This window comes from Pipra filicauda, unplaced genomic scaffold (genome assembly GCF_003945595.2).
Source record: "Pipra filicauda isolate LSUMZ 115617 unplaced genomic scaffold, ASM394559v2 scaffold60_size3304689_pilon, whole genome shotgun sequence".
Taxonomy (NCBI): Eukaryota; Metazoa; Chordata; class Aves; order Passeriformes; family Pipridae; genus Pipra; species Pipra filicauda.
This window is the reverse complement of record NW_024104765.1, coordinates 578,837-595,532: the sequence shown is the minus strand read 5'-3', so window position 1 is coordinate 595,532 and position 16,696 is coordinate 578,837. Positions and strand designations below refer to the sequence as shown.

At 44.8% G+C, this 16,696-nt stretch overlaps 1 protein-coding gene across 1 annotated transcript in view; it reads left to right on the top strand.

The window, feature by feature from the left end:
* Nucleotides 1-238: 238 nt before the first annotated feature.
* The window catches only part of LOC113999848, a 47,019-nt gene continuing 30,561 nt past the window's right edge, over nt 239-16,696 (top strand). Inside the window, exons 1-2 of the mRNA XM_039388115.1 lie at nt 239-313; nt 1,489-1,680. Coding sequence (XP_039244049.1) covers nt 239-313; nt 1,489-1,680 — 267 coding nt within the window. The remainder of the gene's footprint in view (nt 314-1,488; nt 1,681-16,696) is intronic.

Here is a 16,696-nt window from a genome sequence, read left to right as displayed (position 1 = left end):
ACGGGTCCCTCAATCTGCTTCAAAAAGTGTTGGCTACAATGTACCACATCTGAAATGTTTCTATACCAATGCACGCATGAGGAACAAATAAGATGAGCTGGAAGCTTTGGCCCAGTCCAAGAGTTTTGACATCACTGACATAAGTGAAACCTGGTAGGATGAGTCCTGTGGCTGAAGTGCCCTGTTGGATGGTTACAGGCTCTTCAGGAGGGATAGGCAGGTCAGAAGAGGTGGAGGAATGGCACTGTTTGTAATAGAGGGGTTAGAATGTATGGAGCTCACAGTTGGCAATGGCACAGTTGAGAGCCTCCGGGTAAGAATCAAGGGGCAAACAAGTATGGGAGTCTGCTATAGACCTCCCAAGACAGGACAATGACACCAACAAATTATTCTTCGAGGAACTAAGGGACACTTCCATGTCAACTGCCCCTGTCCTTATGGGGGACTTCAGCTTGCCAGAAATTGATAGAGAGTATCATACAGCTGGTATAACCTGGGCCAGAAGACTCCTAAAAATCCTAGATGACAATTTTATGCAACAGGTCCTAAAGGAGCTGACTCGGAAAGATGCCCTTCTTGTTTTGCTGCTTGTCAACAGAGCAGATCTCATGAAAGAGGTAGAGATTGGCAGCTGTCTTGGCCACAGTGACCATGAAGCAATCGAGTTTAAAATCTCTGCCGACAGGAGGAAAAGTGCCAGCAAAACCTCAACTCCAGACATGAGGAGAGCAGAATTCAGGCTGCTCAGGGAACTAGTGAGCAAAGTCCCCTGGGAAAATGTTTTTGCAGGTGCTAGGGTCCATCAGTGCTGGTCACATTTTAGACATCATCTCCTCAGGGCACAGGAGCAGGCAATTCCCAAATGTTGGAAATCAAGCAGGTGAGGCAGAAGGCCAGGTTGGCTGAACAGGGATCTTCCCTTGGAAATAAGGGAAAAAAGGAAAGTGTATGCCCAGTGGAAGCAAGGTCAGGTGACATGGGAAGAATACAGAGATTCTGCTTGCAACTTTAGGGAGAAAATTTTGTGGCCAAAGCTCAATTGGAGTTGAAGCTGGCCAGAAATGTGGGGGACCATAAGAAGAGTTTTTTCAAATATATTAATGGCAATAAGCAGTATAGAATCTTCACTGGCCCATTACAGGGTGAGAGGATGGTCACCTCACAAACAGAGGCAAGGCAGAAGTGTTTGACACTTTCTTTGCCCCTGCCTTCAACATGGATGATGGACCAAGGGGGTCTCAGTGCCCTGAGCTGGAGGACCATGACTGCGAGAGTGATCAAGTCTCAGCTGACCCTGAACTTGTACGGGATCTGCTGCTTCAGCTGGATTCCTCCAAATCTATGGGCCCTGATGGGATTCATCTCAGAATCCTCAAAGACCTAGCTGATGTCATAACAAAGCCTCTCTCTATGATTTTCGATCAGTCTTGGGAATGCAGAGAGGTCCCAGCTGACTAGAAGCCAACAAATAATGTCCTAATTTTCAAGACGGGCAAGAAGGAGTACCCAGGAAACTACGGGCCTATCAGTCTCACTTCAGTGCCTGTTAAAATCATGGAAAATATTATTCTTGGAGGTACTGAAAAATGCCTGGAGGACAACACAGTCATTGGTCACGGCCAGCACGACTCCATGAGTGGAAAGTCCTTCTTGTCAAACCTAATTTCCTCCTACGACAAAGTAACCCACCTAGTTGATCTATGAGAGCCAGTAGAAGAAATATTTTGGACTTCAGAAAAGCTTTTAGTACTGTCCCACACAGTAGCCTTCTGGACAAGATGTCCAGCATACAGCTGAATAACTATGTTATGCAATGGGTGAGCAACTAGCTCACAATTCGAGCACAGGGAGTTATAGCGAGTGGGGTAACATCAGACTGGCAACTGATCACTAATGGGGTTTCACAGGGCTCCATCCTCAGCCCAGTTCTCTTCAACATCTTCATTAACGACCTGGATGCAGGACTTGAAGGAATACTAAGTAAGTTTGCCAATGACACTGAATTGGGAGGAGCTGTCAACTCCCTTGAGGGCAGAGAGGTCCTGAAGAGAGACCTCAACAAATTAGAGGACTGGACAATCACCAACCATGTGAAGTTTAACAAGGGCAAATGTCGGATTCTGCACCTGAGATGGGGCAACCCTGAATGTTCGTACAGACTGGGGAATGAGATGCTGAAAAGCAGTGCTGCAGAAAGGGAGCTGGGGATCCTGGTGGATGGCAAGTTGAATATGAGTCAGCAGTGCCCCGGCAACCAAGAGGGCCCACAGTGTCCTGGGGAGCATCAGGCAAAGCATCTCTAGCTGGTTGAGGGAGGGGATTGTCCCACTCTGCTCTGCACTGGGGTGGCCTCACCTTGAATATTGTGTGCAGTTTTGGGCACCACAATATGAAAAAGCCATTAAGCTCTTAGGGTGGATCTAAAGAAGGGCCACAAGGTTGGTGAATGGTCTGGAGGGGAAGCTGTATGAGTAGCAGCTGAGATCACTTGGTTTGTTCAACCTGGAGACTGAGGGGAGATGTCACTGCAGTCTACAACTTCCTCTTGAGGGAAGCAGAGGGGCAGGTATGAATCTCTTCACCCTCTTGACCAGCGATAGGACTCAAGGCAATGGCATGATGCTGAGCCAGGGGAGGTTTAGGTTAGATATTAGAAAAAGGTTTTTCACCCAGAAGGTAGTTGAGCACTGGAACAGGCTCCCCAGCGAAGTGGTCACAGTGCCAAGCCTGAGAGAGTTCATGAAGCATTTTTACAACGTTCTCAGGCTCATATGATTCTTGGGGTGTCCTGCACAGGGCCAGGAGTTGAACTCAATAATTCTGATTGGTTCCTTCCAACTCAGCATATTCTGTGATTCAATGATTCTATGATTCTATGATTCTATGATTCTATGATTCTGTGCTTGGAGGCTTTTTCTGGTCCTCTTATCTCTCATGCGGTACTTTTGGAGCAGAAAACGTCAGAGCACCCCTTCCTCTGTTCACAGAGATTTCCTGTCTCTTTTGCCACACTGGAGGATAGGTAGCAGTTCTTCAAAGCATGGATGTAATCCTTAGTCATTACTTTGGTAATCTTCGCCCAGAACACATTTGTCTTGGGGCAGAAACATGTGAGATGTTCTAGGCACCTTTCCCAGTTATACTTACTCCAGCAATATGCATAGATTTTAATGTGTTCCTGCTAGTTGACAATGCCTGAAAATGAACTGTTTGTGGATGGTCTTAAATCCTGCCTGTGCATTGCTGTTTATGTTTGTTTGTACATTAAGAATTTAAACTAATTTTATGGCATACATTAGGCCATGGGGATATTTTAAGAACCAGATAATAAAGGCTATGGCACAGGTAATAAAGTGTTTTATTTCTTTCTCATTCCATCTCCAGTCAGCATCAGCTCCAGTGTGTCCACCAAATGGAAGGGGGAGAGTGGCACTTGGAGACTGTGCTTTGCCATAGCACTGCTGGCAGCTGGCTTTTAGAAGGAACTGGAAGAGGCTGCAAAAGGCAGGAATTGTGCCTTCTGGCCTTCTTATTTATGTATCTTGAAGATCTAAAATCTTTGGTTTGTTTTATTAGTTACTGTTCATTTTTAATGTAGAAATATCACTTTCTTTGTTGTGTTGGAGGCTTTTCTTCCACAGGGCAAGACCCATACCAGGGGCAAGAGCCCTTTTAACAGCAGAGGCTGCCTGTCAGCTGCATCTTCAGGCATTAATAAAACCACAAAATACTCTTACGCAAACACATGCTTCAACCCCAAAAATTAGGGTCAAAATTACTTCCCACTGAATTTAGCACCTCCTGTTGTGGCATGTGTAATACCAGAAGCCTTGCAAGTCTTCACATGGCTGGGAAGCAGGGGGCTGGAGGCAGTACCCTCAGGTATGGGGATGTTGCACCAATTTTTTTCTGGAGTGGCACTTCATGTGTGTGGTCCTCATCTCACCTGATGGAAGTCCGAGCATGAGAAATCTGGTGACCATGAAGATCAGTATCATGTAGCACAGGGTGCAGCTGGGCAGTAGTCCTCTTGATGATTCAGATTAGCACAAGCGGACCTCACACCTGCAGGGAAGACAACCCCCTCTGGGTTTGGACTCAGTCCCTCAGTAACACTGTGGAAAAATAAAGCATCCAAGGGACTTGCCAGATTTCACGTTCCCAGGGAAGCAGCACATTGGCCTGTTGGTACTCTGATCCTTCACTGCACCAGTTTGGCTGGGCAAGTGGTGAAATGAGGGTTTTAAGAAGTAGCAAGGGCCAAAAAGAAAACTCTCTCTTTGCTAGCAACCATTACATGAAACCAGGAAGAAGTATTACTAAAATATGGCAATGTGTCCTTATGTCCCAGGCAATTTCTGATGAAAAACTTAAACTAGAAATTATGTCATAACATAAGTTCTACTGCACTGCTACGCCTCCAGTTTGGTGGAGAACATTGGTGCTAGTAATCTGCTATGTTGTTTCCACCCATTTGGTTTTATGGGTCTCTGAAAAATAGTTGCAGATCAGATCTACTGTTATGCTCAGACACCAAAACAAACCCTTTCTTACCTTCTCATCTTAAATCCTACAGCAAGGATAACCTGCTTGGCAGCCTCTGACACAAAGAAGTCAACACTTGCAAATGTAGCAGAACAGCTCTTTCAGAATAACAACAGTGTTATCAAACACTGTGTGGGCATTTTAATTCCAGAAGAAGAGCCGCTACCCCAAGACTTCTTCCAGAATAACTATTTTGGTAAATTTCCAACTGTAGGCAAGCCCTAAGCTTTTCAGTCACGACTGGAATGAATCACTCATTACTTTAGGAGAATGCAACAGTCTTGCATATAAAGCATCTAAATCTTTTTGGCTCAAAAGATTTCAGAGTCCAGAGTTGAAATGCAAGCAATTCCTGCAAATTATAGGCTAACTCTTCTTCACTTGATTAGTTCTCACTTTTGCAAATGTTTTCACTGTTTTTAAGGCAACTACTCTAAGGCTTAAGTGCATCTGAAGCCTGTGAAATGGAGACTAGCAAATTAATTGCATCAGAGAGTGGAATATCTGTGATGGAGGAGGCAGGCAGGGAGGTGAGTTATCAAGAAAGAGGCAAAAAACACAACTGCAGTTAGAAAACTGCATGGTGGCCGATCTCCTAAGAAGTGGGTGGCATAGATTTTGTCATCTGCCTTCCTCCCACAGCACCACCTTGCCCCAGTATGGTGCATACTTGTGTCTGGGACAACACCTGGCCTTTGCACGCATGGGGCCTCTCTCTGGCCTCGGTCTACAGAGAGGAGCTGGGTTTCAGCATCTGACATCTCACTGTGTTTCTCTCCAGAGTACTCTGTGTAGTGATACAGCTCTATCAGCTTCAGCAGCACCAGTTGCAGGTGGGTGCCCAGGAGCAGTGCCCTCAGTGCCTGTGGATGCTGTGGCTTAGCACACACTGCATTGCCCAGACAGTGCAGTGCAGCACATGCTGATTGGGTCACACTGTTGAGGTTTCGGGTGAATTGAGTAAGAATTTAACAAAATTTGCAGAGGGAGAACCCAAAATAGATAATCCTATCTCCTTTGCCAGAGTTTTTCTTACCATGGTCACTACTTTGTACGCTTCAGTGCAAAGCTTCTGTGAAAAATTGTGGTGACTGGGAGACTAGGGTCCCAGTACAAAGCAGGATTCCCAGCTTGGTGGCATGGGTACAACCGAAGAGACTCTGGGTCACACCTTAAAATGCAGTTTGTGGTCTACAAGCAAGTCCTAGTAGGAACTAGCATTTGCCTCAGATATTACTGGAAGTTTAGGAAAACAACCTCCTTCTCCTAAGCCCTGTGCTGACACTGAAGCATCCCCTTGATCCATTTCTTTTTTTTTGTGGTGGAGTCCAGGATACAAGCTTTCTCCCCTCTCTCTCCCCCTCCCCTCCCTCTCCCCCTCCCCTCCCCTCCCCTCCCCTCCCCTACTCTTCCCCCTCCCTTGCCCTCCCCTCGCCTCTTCCTCTTCCTCTTCCTCTTCCTCTTCCTCTTCCTCTTCCTCTTCCTCTTCCTCTTCCTCTTCCTCTTCCTCTTCCTCTTCCTTTCTATTCTGAAGTAAAAATGTTTTTGCTAATGTGGTTGCACCTCTTGAAATGTAATCTGAGAAAAAGAGGCACCCAAGAGGCATTCATTCAGGTTCTAAGAAGAAACAACCAGTGCTGGACCTTCAGCAAATACCAAAGAATTGTGTGTCTCCACCTTACTGCCTCCTGCAACCACTGGTCTCAGGAGATCACAGCCTGCTTTGCCCCTGCTGGCAGATTGTGCCATGGGCTTATGCAGTTTATCAAAAAATAAGCTACAAAATTTACTGCCCCTGTGATAATGCTGACAGTTGCCAGAGAAGTAATCAGCTTGCTGCACTCTTTTAGCAAGAAGACTTGGTGGCTGCCACCAGTGCGACGTCAGTGGTGTCACCTGAGTCACCCCAGAAGCACTGGGATTATTCAGGACCCAGACCAGGGGCTATGCCCCAAAATACCCCCATTGAAAAAGAACTCAGAGCACTTATAGTCTGGCTTTCCTTCAGGCTCCAACAGCTTCGCCATGCCTCACTCAAAGTGTTTGTGACACACTGTTCTTGTGCATCTAGGTTCAGGCTGTCAGGGGGCTGAATTCTTGCAGACAAAGGCTGCCCTGGGCACAGGTTCTCCAGGAGAGGTCCAGTGCTGCACCTCAAACTGCAACAGGACAAATGCTGTGCCCTGGCCTGCAGTGATGCAGAATTGGGATGGTTGTTGTCACATAGGTGACGTGGTAACTTAAAATTCCTGCACAAGCAACTTCCTTACTGAGATTAGCACATGGATCACATGGCTCTCAGCAAGTAAACTCTGGGATATTCAAAAGGCAAATAGATTCTCAAGATGAGCTGTGTGATGGGCTAGGGGTGTTTTTCAACTTGGTTTTAGCTTCTTCAAGTGCTCCCTCTTAGTGTATATAGTCTTGAGAACAAATAAGTAAGAGCTCTCCTATGTCTCTTCTCTCTTTTCTCTTGTCACCTTCACTCTGCAACTAGCGGTTTTAATGTTTTCGGTCTCTTTGGAAATCTGCTCCTTCCTTTCCTCCAGTGTTCTTGAACTCTCTTTTGTTTGCTATATTAATTGGAAAGACCACATATATGTGCAGCATCTAAGGGCCAGTCACACGATTTATTTACACCATTGTGTCAGCATTATCCAATAACACTTTACATCTACCGTTTAGCAACTCTCCAACTACTTTTTGGACCACCACTCACCAGCCACTTTCATTTCACTTCCATTGATGATTCCAGTATATTCTTTCACCAGAGTGACTACAGTCAATTATTTCTTCCATTCTGCATTGCCTCCTGGAGCTTTTAAACTCCATATCATTTGCCATAATGTTGCCCAGTTATCTTGCTGTGTCAAGCCCCTTATGATGTTCCTTGCAATTCTCTCTAGTTTTGACATGCTGTGGTAATTGTATTTTAAAATATGCCATTTTCCACTATTCTCTTACACTTCATCTACATGATATCAGAACATGATCAGGCCTGGAAGCAAGGAGGACCTGAAAAGGGGAAGAAACACCTGCTACACAGAACCATAAGCCCTTTTGATATGAGCTTCTGGGCTTTTTATTTTCGAAAAAAATATAAGAAATCATATTCCAAGTTCTATGTGGTAGTGCCTCACGTTATCAGTGCCGAGTTCCTTTTTCCTCAGTGGGTGTCCTTTCACATCACTTCTGATCTAATCGTCGGGGTTTTTGTCTGAGAGCCATTTCTGCTTTTATCTCGTTGCTATAATTACATTCCTTATCTTTTACCAGGGCTGCTGGTTTAGAGCATCCTGTTTTAGGAAAAAAACATGTACTGCACTAAAGTATCCAAAACAGGAGCTTACTCAGAGTAGCTTGTGGGCTCCTTTTCATCTGTACAGTTTTGGTCTGTCCCAGTAATGCAGGGCAAACACAGAGGAAACTGTGAATAAGACTTATGCTATTCATTTTCACACTCCTCTCAGTCATCCTGCAGAAAGAAGCAGCCTGGCCTTGTAGAATGAAAAAAAAAAAAAAAAAAGGAAAGGAATTTGGAGGAGAGACTGGGTAAAGGCAAAAGCAAAATTACAGGCATTACAGCAGAGAGGATGGGGAAATGGTATTCAGAAATAAATTGCTGAAAAACATTACAATCCTAACATAATGTTATTAGAATGTGGGATATCTTTTGACACATCTTTCACTGAAAACCATACACACGTTTAGGTATGTACCTAAGTAAATAAAATATTCCCATTCTTCCTAAATCTCAGATTGTCTTATTAAAAAATCAGATTCACAGAAGATTCTTATTAAGAGCTCAGATTCTCTTAAACAAAGACAATCCTATTAAGCTACATGTACACTCTAGCAGTAATGTTTGCTTTTAAAGATTTCTCTTTCTCCTATACACTCCCAAATCACTTAAGAGGTTTTTATTAAATTCCAGAGTTAGATAGCTTTCCTTCACAGACAGCCCAGGAGTAGGAAATGCTGTCTAGATAGAGCAAGGAAAGGCAGGCAGTACTGAATCAGGAAACAAAATGAAAAAAAAATACATAAGGAAAAAGAAACAGTAGAGTTTTCCCTCCTGAACCAGGTGACAATATGTTTTGAAATGATACAAGGTCCCTGTTTCACATGATCTTGTTGCAAGACAGCAGCACATGAGAGAGCAGAAGACAACACCTCAAAGCCAAACAGCACTGTACGAAATGAACAGGCTACAAGAGCAAATGGCAACATATGGATTTCTCACAGGCAGGCGGTGAGGTTAAAGCAGCAGTCACCATGCTGCCCAAGCTTGTGCTCCAGCCACACCTAGGGGCTTTGCATAGCATCCTCCTTTCCTTACTAATTCAGATGGAGTGGGGCTGCAAAATAAGTCCCAGAGGAACCTGCTTCAATGTATCTTGTGGCGTATGAGGCATTGCGGTGAGGCAGATGATGTAATATCGATTGTTTCTTAGTGAGAGAGGAGGGGAATGTCAGCCAAAGAAATTATGCCTGTGAATAGCAGATGAGGAGAAAATAATGGAGAATTGGTGGAGTAAATGAAGACATAAAAGCATGTAATACAAAGAAAGAAGCATTTGCTCTGACCCCCATGACCTGCTGTGGTATTAGTGTACAGTTTTAGTAGTGTAATGATCATTAAGGCTTTGATCCCCATTACTAGGAGCATGGAGATTTCTCTTCCTTGTACAAGACTGTGTGTTTCAGTCTGGTATTAATAAAAATTGGTTTCACATATCATTACACTTCCCCGGCTTAATCATCTCTGAGCGTATTGTGTGTTCAAATGTTGCCATTTCAGGCAGAGCAGTGAGCCAATCATCTTAACAGGTTGTTTTTTCCAGTGTCTCAGTACAATCCCTTTCAGCATACAGAAGTGCCATCACTACAGCCCTTTTCAACAGATGAGGATTGAGCCTCAGGACTTCGACACAACGATGTGATGGTTTGCACTGATGGGGTTTATTTCCTCCCTGCAGATAAATAATACTATTTTTTTACAGTAGCAGCCATGGGTGTGCCTGTGTAACATGTAACATGTCAAGAAAGGCTAGTGAGGAATTTTTCAGCAAAACAAATTTGCCTAAAAGCTGAGAGGGAGATAGATAAAACTGAAATTGGCCAGCAGAAGCAGGTTGGCTGCAGCAGGATTGGTTCTCCATCAGCTTGAGGTGATGCTGCTGTGAGGACAGTCTCCCTCAGCCCCAGCTGGCTGAGATCTGCCACGGGAAGCACAAAAGCCACAGGAGCTCTGGCACAGGCAGAAGCTCACTGGGATTTGAATCTACTCAGCTCATGGCTGGGGGGATCCTCAGGAGACAGAGACAGTTGTTCCTCTGTTCTTCAATGAGGGAAAAGTAAAAAGAATAGGAATGGTTTGATTTATCCAAGCAATTCTTTTTCTCTTTTCTTCCCTCCCCACAGATTTTCCTTTTCAGGGGGAAAATGACTCATTTTTTCTGTTTAACCAAACTTTTGCAAATGTCAGTATTTCTTGCAGAATAGAAGTCCTGCATTTCAACCAGCTCTCAGCAAAGACATTTCAAACCAAGGCATTTGCAGTGTGTTTAGTTTCCTTAGTTACATGCCACATGTATCCAGGTAGAAAGGACGAGGATCTGACATATCTAGTACAGCTCTTTAAAGTATCTAAGTACTTCTTTGGCTTTTAGAGATGTGAGGAGTGTATGTCTACAGGAAGACAGTAATAAGAGTACATCTGACCTTGCCTTTCCTCCACCCTCCTACTTATCATATCAGCATGTTTACAGTTTTTCCTTTCTATTGTTTGGAGGAAAACAGAGCTGCAAGGAAGGGAATGATTTACAGAATACTTATTTCACTAATTCAGGCTGTACACACAAGGCTGAGAGCACATATCCTTTTGCCCAGATATGAATAGGGGCTGGCTTACTTTGGTTTCCTCTCTCTGAGTAGTCAGTCTGACCTTCTGCTTAAGCTAGAAAGTCCTTACACCACCTTCCAGGTCAGCAAAGCCCTGGGAAATAGTCCAAATGCAATGAGGAGTCTCCTTCCTGGATATTGCCTTTTCTTGGGGTGATTCTTCTCTGCCTTGCAACATTTGGGACTAGGTCACTGAAGACCGAGTTGTCTTCTCAGGACAGTGGCTGCCCATTCCCTTAAAAACTAGTGGTAGCAGTAATTTATAAACACATAAGACAAAACCACATCAGTTCTAGCCGGGCTTGGAGCAAGCCAGTGATGCTCAACATCTCCTTTGAAGATGGTACTTTGCTCCTAGAGGCTAATTTTCTACATGACTCCCATCTGTACGAGAGCACGTAAAGCTGTGAAGCATGGAGCAGATGATGCAAGGATGCTTGCCTGGATCTGCAGAGTCTGAAGCTTTTCAGCAACCTCCTGTTTTTCTGTGGCACTTGGGCAAAATTTCAGTCTGGTGCTGTCAGCGGATTGACACTGTCTGCTGTGGGTGGGTATCTTTTGCAATGCATTTGTCTGCACTTGATTGTGCATATGTTATGCTCTTATGCTGAAAGGGGCAGCTGGGTGGCAGAGCAGAAGGCTGCTCAGTTTGTTCTTCTGGTAATTGTAGTTGGAGAGAGAGGTGAGACCAGGCACATGGCAGAGAACTGGCCATAGGGCCTGGCAGTGACACTGGGGACTGAGTCCTGCGGAGGGTGCAAAGCATGGATGGGCCTCTAAGAAGGTGGAGGTAGACAGAAGCTTCATCTGTAGAGGAGAGACCTATGAGTCTCCTGAAAATTGCTGGCCTCACAGCAGGCATGAAGGGAAGGATTGATTGGCCAGGAAGGGTTGGGGCGGGGGGTGATTTCTACCACATTTGTTTTTATTTTGCCCTCCCCAGGGCTACGGGCTTCCCTAGTTTGGGTATTGCCATGTTCTCATTTGGATTACCGCAAAACACCACTTTGGAAATCCAGCCTCCACTGCTAGGGTGCTTGGTGATCCCTTCAGGGAAAAGGGAAGGAGATGACCACAAATCTCATGTCTGTCACTCCAGTGAGATTTCTCTCCCTGCTGCCAAGCAGGATGCCAGGTGTCAGTGGGAAGGACCAGGCTGGCTGCCCAGCATCATGTCACAGCTCAGACCAGCAAGCCATCCTTTCCCAAGACCTCAGGAAAAAGATAGCCTCTGTCTGAGGAGAAAGCAGCCCCTCTCCCTGAAGAGGAGATTTGTGCACAAACTCTTGGGATCCTGGCCCTTCCTTACCCGCCCCAGTGTGGGGCCCCTCATCTGCCTCTCTCCTGCACAAACAAGGGAGGCAGAGGATCCACAGATCCCCCCTCTTGTATACCAAACCCTCAAAAGGCATCCACTGAATTTTACTTTATTTAGGAAAGAGAAACAGCAACAGAAGTGCTGAAGCTGGGACATGGAGGGTATCTTTAAAGGACTAATCGGTTTTATTTATGTCTGCAAGTAAAGACAATTCGTCACTGGAAAGAGGGAGACACTGGATGAAACAAATAGTGGAGAAAAACAAAGAGAAATAATTAGGTACACAGTATGCCTGTGGAGTGCATCTTAAAAAGAGTTATTTGGGACAAGCTGTACTGATGCTGGATTATAAAAAGGACTGGATAATTTTATAAGTAATATAATGCCTCTGTAGTGTGTGAATGTATCTCAGGCTTCAGGAAATAAGGTACTGGGCTTACAAAAATAAAATCTCCCACTTGTATCATATGATTATATAAGTTGCTGGATCAATTACTCCCTATTATTTTTAATTGTGCATTTCCTCAGGCCTTGGGTATCACCCAGCACTGGCAGTTGAACAAGCTATTAATGGAGCACTGGTGAGCATCCTAATGGAAAAGATCAAATTACCAAAAAAACCCCACCACCCAACAGCATTGATTTGTTGTGTGTTCATCGATTTAGCCCCTTCCCTGACAGAAGAGAAGCATGCTGTGGTCCCACTGCTTGTCCTTCACTTGTCCATCAGTCCTTCCCCCAGCTTCCTGGCTGCTGCACACACCTCAGACCACAGCAGCCATGAAAGCATCGAGAGTGTTGCTGTCTGGGCTGAGGGGAAAGGCCATTAGCTGGCCACACCACCCTCTGCTTCTCTCCTGCTGTCAGCCAAGGGCCTCGGGTTTAATGGTGACATTTGGGGGGGCCACAAAGGAGTGAGGGGTCCTGTAGCAGAGACAAAGAAAAGACGGAGTATGTACTGTGATAGATTTAGGAGACATGATCAGAAGGAGGTATGTGGTTGGGGGAAGCTTGGAGTAAGCTAAAATTGACGTATAAAAGCACAAAGGATAAACTGTAAGAAAGAAAGGAAAGATGAACCTCTCAGGTATCCAACTTCCAAAACCCAAATGTATTCTTACATGATTCTGCCTATTTTTGCTTGGCTGTAGTGATTTCTGAGGTGTCCAGACAACCATATCCCCTTTCTTCCCATAATCCTGTGGAAGAAGCACATTGCTGCTGCCCTGCTGAAGTTGACAGCCCCTCTTTTAAGGGACAGAACTGCAACTTCCTTCATTTCAAACCCTAAAAAGGGGAAAGATGTGGGAAAATCCTTAGCAAGGAAGAGAAACCTGGGGAGGACATGACAAACAGCACATAGTGGGCATGACAGCTTCAAGCCCTCCACAAATGGGACTGTGTTGGTGGCAGGGCCAAGGAGAAACAAATGGGGCCAAGGAGAAGTAAATGGGGCCAAAAACATTGCTCCTCCTGAGCACTGCTGCCCTCCGAGATCTCTCTCCAAATCCTTCGATCGTGTTGAGGAGCTGCAAAGATGCACAGCCTTCTTCAGCTTAAGCCACAGTGGAGTGTCATGAGCATGCCTGCAGAGTGAAAGCTGTCTTCTGGGTCTTTGGGACTAGTTTGATGCTCATTTTGATGTTTCATGTGGAGCTGTTATTGACTGAAGCTGGCAGCACCTCTGGACCACTGGCAGCTGGGCACCTTTGTTAGCAGTCACAGTCACTGCATGAGTGTTGTTGCTTGGGTGACTGCAAAGGGCTTTGGCATGAGTAGCACTGTTGGGGTATTTCTGCAAATAAAACAGAGAGGACCCTTGCACAGTTCTTGGAGAGGAGTGGGAGGGCAATGGGCAGGAGGGAGAAATACAGGGTTTTTCATCTGTGAAGGGTGACTTGTCCAGTCTGCCTCCCTCACACACCCGAACTCACTTCTTGACTAACTCTTACTGGACTTGTAAATGCAGTTTTCCTCCTTTGTATTAAATTCGGGGATATCTTACTGCAATCTCCCATAACTGCTTATTTCTCAAGATAGGTGGTATTGAGAGCTCCCCATAAATGGTGGTGCTCGCAGCACAAACAGAAAAAGAAAAACTGTTGGTACAAAAGGTTTTTAAACAAGGAAGGCAAAGACCATAGCATAGAAGTGTATTCAGATTAAGGTCAGTCTTAAACACACATCAGGAATCTAGTCTGAAGCCCTGTGAAGTCAGGGATTTTCTGTCAAGTAAAGTGAGTTTTTTGGATCAGGTTCTAAGTGCAATTTGTCTCCTTTTTTCCCTTGGTTGTTACTGTTGTGGGGTTTTTTTGTTATTTCTTTTTCCTTTTTTTTTTTTTTTTAATAATGGGTAAAGCCACATCAGCTGTAATGGATTGCAACTCCTCTTTCTGCTTTCAGGAGCCAGGAAAGGAATCACTGAGCCATATTCTCTTGCTTCTCTGCAGAAAGCAAATGGCTATCCTTGGATATCAATCACTGGGGTAAAAGCTAAGAAATGTTACCAAGGAAACGTTGTCAGGCCCACTGGCAGTCTCCTTTGTTTAGGAAGTTTACCCATGAGCAGTATTTTATTGTTTTGAAATCAAGAAATGTTAAAATAAAACAAATGTAACAATTTCAATGGACTGACATGTTATGTACTCTCCCTGGTGTAGCCAATGCCCAAAATATATTTCTCTACTTTGATCCATCAAATAGTTAATTCATTCATCATCTTGGATTAGTAATCTAAACTGGTCTTCTGAATAAATAAAAAGTAGATTTATCACTAGGTAAAATGTGTTATTTCTCCAAGCAGGTAAACATTAAAAATAGTTGTAATCCAAAAGAAGAAAAATGAAGGACTGCAATGTGTCACACGTTGATCCAGCTGTGAAGTGTGAATAATAGCAAAGTGGATACAAAAGCAACAGAGCTGACTTTGATTGGTGAGATGTTACTTTCACATTGTGTGGGTGCGTTTAGTACTCACAAAAGCAGGGGACTAATAGCAACAATTTCAGCCAGACCTTGTGAAACAGGTGCTATTCCACACTTCCAGCATGCAGCACTTAAAACACCCTGCATGGGCCAGCTCCGCCTCTGCTGCCCCAGCCTAATTTTCCAGTGCCATCCTACCCACTGCTCAGCACCTTCCAGGAGGTGGCGAGTGCCCTGAGCTGCGAGTCACTTCAGTGTGAGCTGAGGGCACCCCAAGTCTTGTGGGAGGCAATCGTGCTTTGGCAAAAGTTTGCTATTTAAATAGGAGACTGTGCTGCATGTTTCGTGAGACATGCAAATAGAAATTCTGCTATCACAGTCATCTCCTTTTACAGTCTTTAGAGCTGTAGATCTCAGACTTCAAGGGTGGAGGGCTAGTGCTATATGGCAGTGTAGAAATGCAGGTTAACCTGAATGCTGCCCAGTTCAGAGACATTAAGGGTGCATGAGAAGCCCCTCAGATTTTCCACTAGTTCACCCAAAATGATGCCCATTCCTGGTCCCCAAGATCTTTGGATAGCATCTATTCCTGAGGCCGTATTCAGAATGCTTGCATTCCCCCCAGAATGGGAGGGAAGAGGCATTCAAATGCCCAATAAAAACAAGGCCATCTGCTCATGAAAGTTGCAAAGGAAGGGAGGATTGTGTGAGCACTATAGCCAGGCCAGCCCTGCTCTCCCACAAACCCACCTCTGAGGTGCTGGGAGCCCAGGGCTGGCACTGGGTGGGAATGCATCCTCTGGGGGCACTGAGGCACTAAGCAATGTTGTGCCAGAGCGTAATCTAGAAAGACATCAATAAAACCCTTTTTTTTTTACCCGGGTGCTTCCAAGCATTATAAACTTACCCTCAGACAGAAAGGGCACAGTTGATGCCTTAATTATTGCAAAATAAAAAGATTAAAATTGACTAATGTATTCAGGCACCAGCATCAAGTTACATATCAATCTACTTTTATCGGCACTTTCTTGGGCAGTGCAGAGGGAGGCCAAGCAGGCAGTCCTGCTGATTAACTGTAATATTCTCTGACTTATATAATATTTCTGCTTATTTTTACATTTTGTCTTTAAGGACAGAGTGTCCTGGATTGCTGGATCTTGTATGAATAACAAAACTGGGGACGGAAGAACTTTATTATCCTGGAAGGAAAAAAGAAAAAAATAAAAGGAAGAAGCAATGATCTTTTCTTCTCTGGCTGGCTCAAGATCATACAGCATGATCAACCCTGCAACCACAGGCAGGCTGCAATCAATTGGAGGGGATGTTTCGCTAAACAGTGACACCCCAAAGCCACAGAAAACCTCTGAAATCGTGCTGCTCTCTGCAAACCCAGGAGGAATCAGCAGCTCACAATCCTACTTGAGACTGGAGTGACTGTCACTTTTGGGATGCTGTGCCTGGGCTTTCATTAGACTTCACTCGTGTGCCTCCTGAAGTCTGCCAGAGCCAGCTGGCATTTTGGGTGCTGTTCAGAGGAAAGAGTTTACATCGATGCTGAATACTGGGGAAAACTTCACAGATAAGGATGTGTGTAAATGTCTCTCTGTTCAGAGGCTCAGGGGCTAGGCTTTGCTTTCTCCTTTTCTATTTTGCTGCCATTTATTACTTGAAATCCATCATGAAGCTTCTTGAGCTTGATCAGGAAGATAAAGTGACTTTCCCCAAAACCACAGGAGTCTTTGTGAGACCCTGCAGTGGAGATACTGCGGGCAATAACCTCCAATGAAGGCCCCAGTTACCTTTCCACCAAGGACTTCCTCTGTAATGGATGAAAATCAGTTAAGTTTTGTTCTCTGCCTCAGTTTCTCACCTGCAGAACAGAGAAGATAGCACCTTTGTGCCTCTGAAGGAAGGCAACAACATTGCAGATGCCCTCCTAGCCCTTTTCTTAGGGGTGAGAGATCTTCCCCTCACAGTAGGAGCATTGTTCTTCCATTAGGGCTC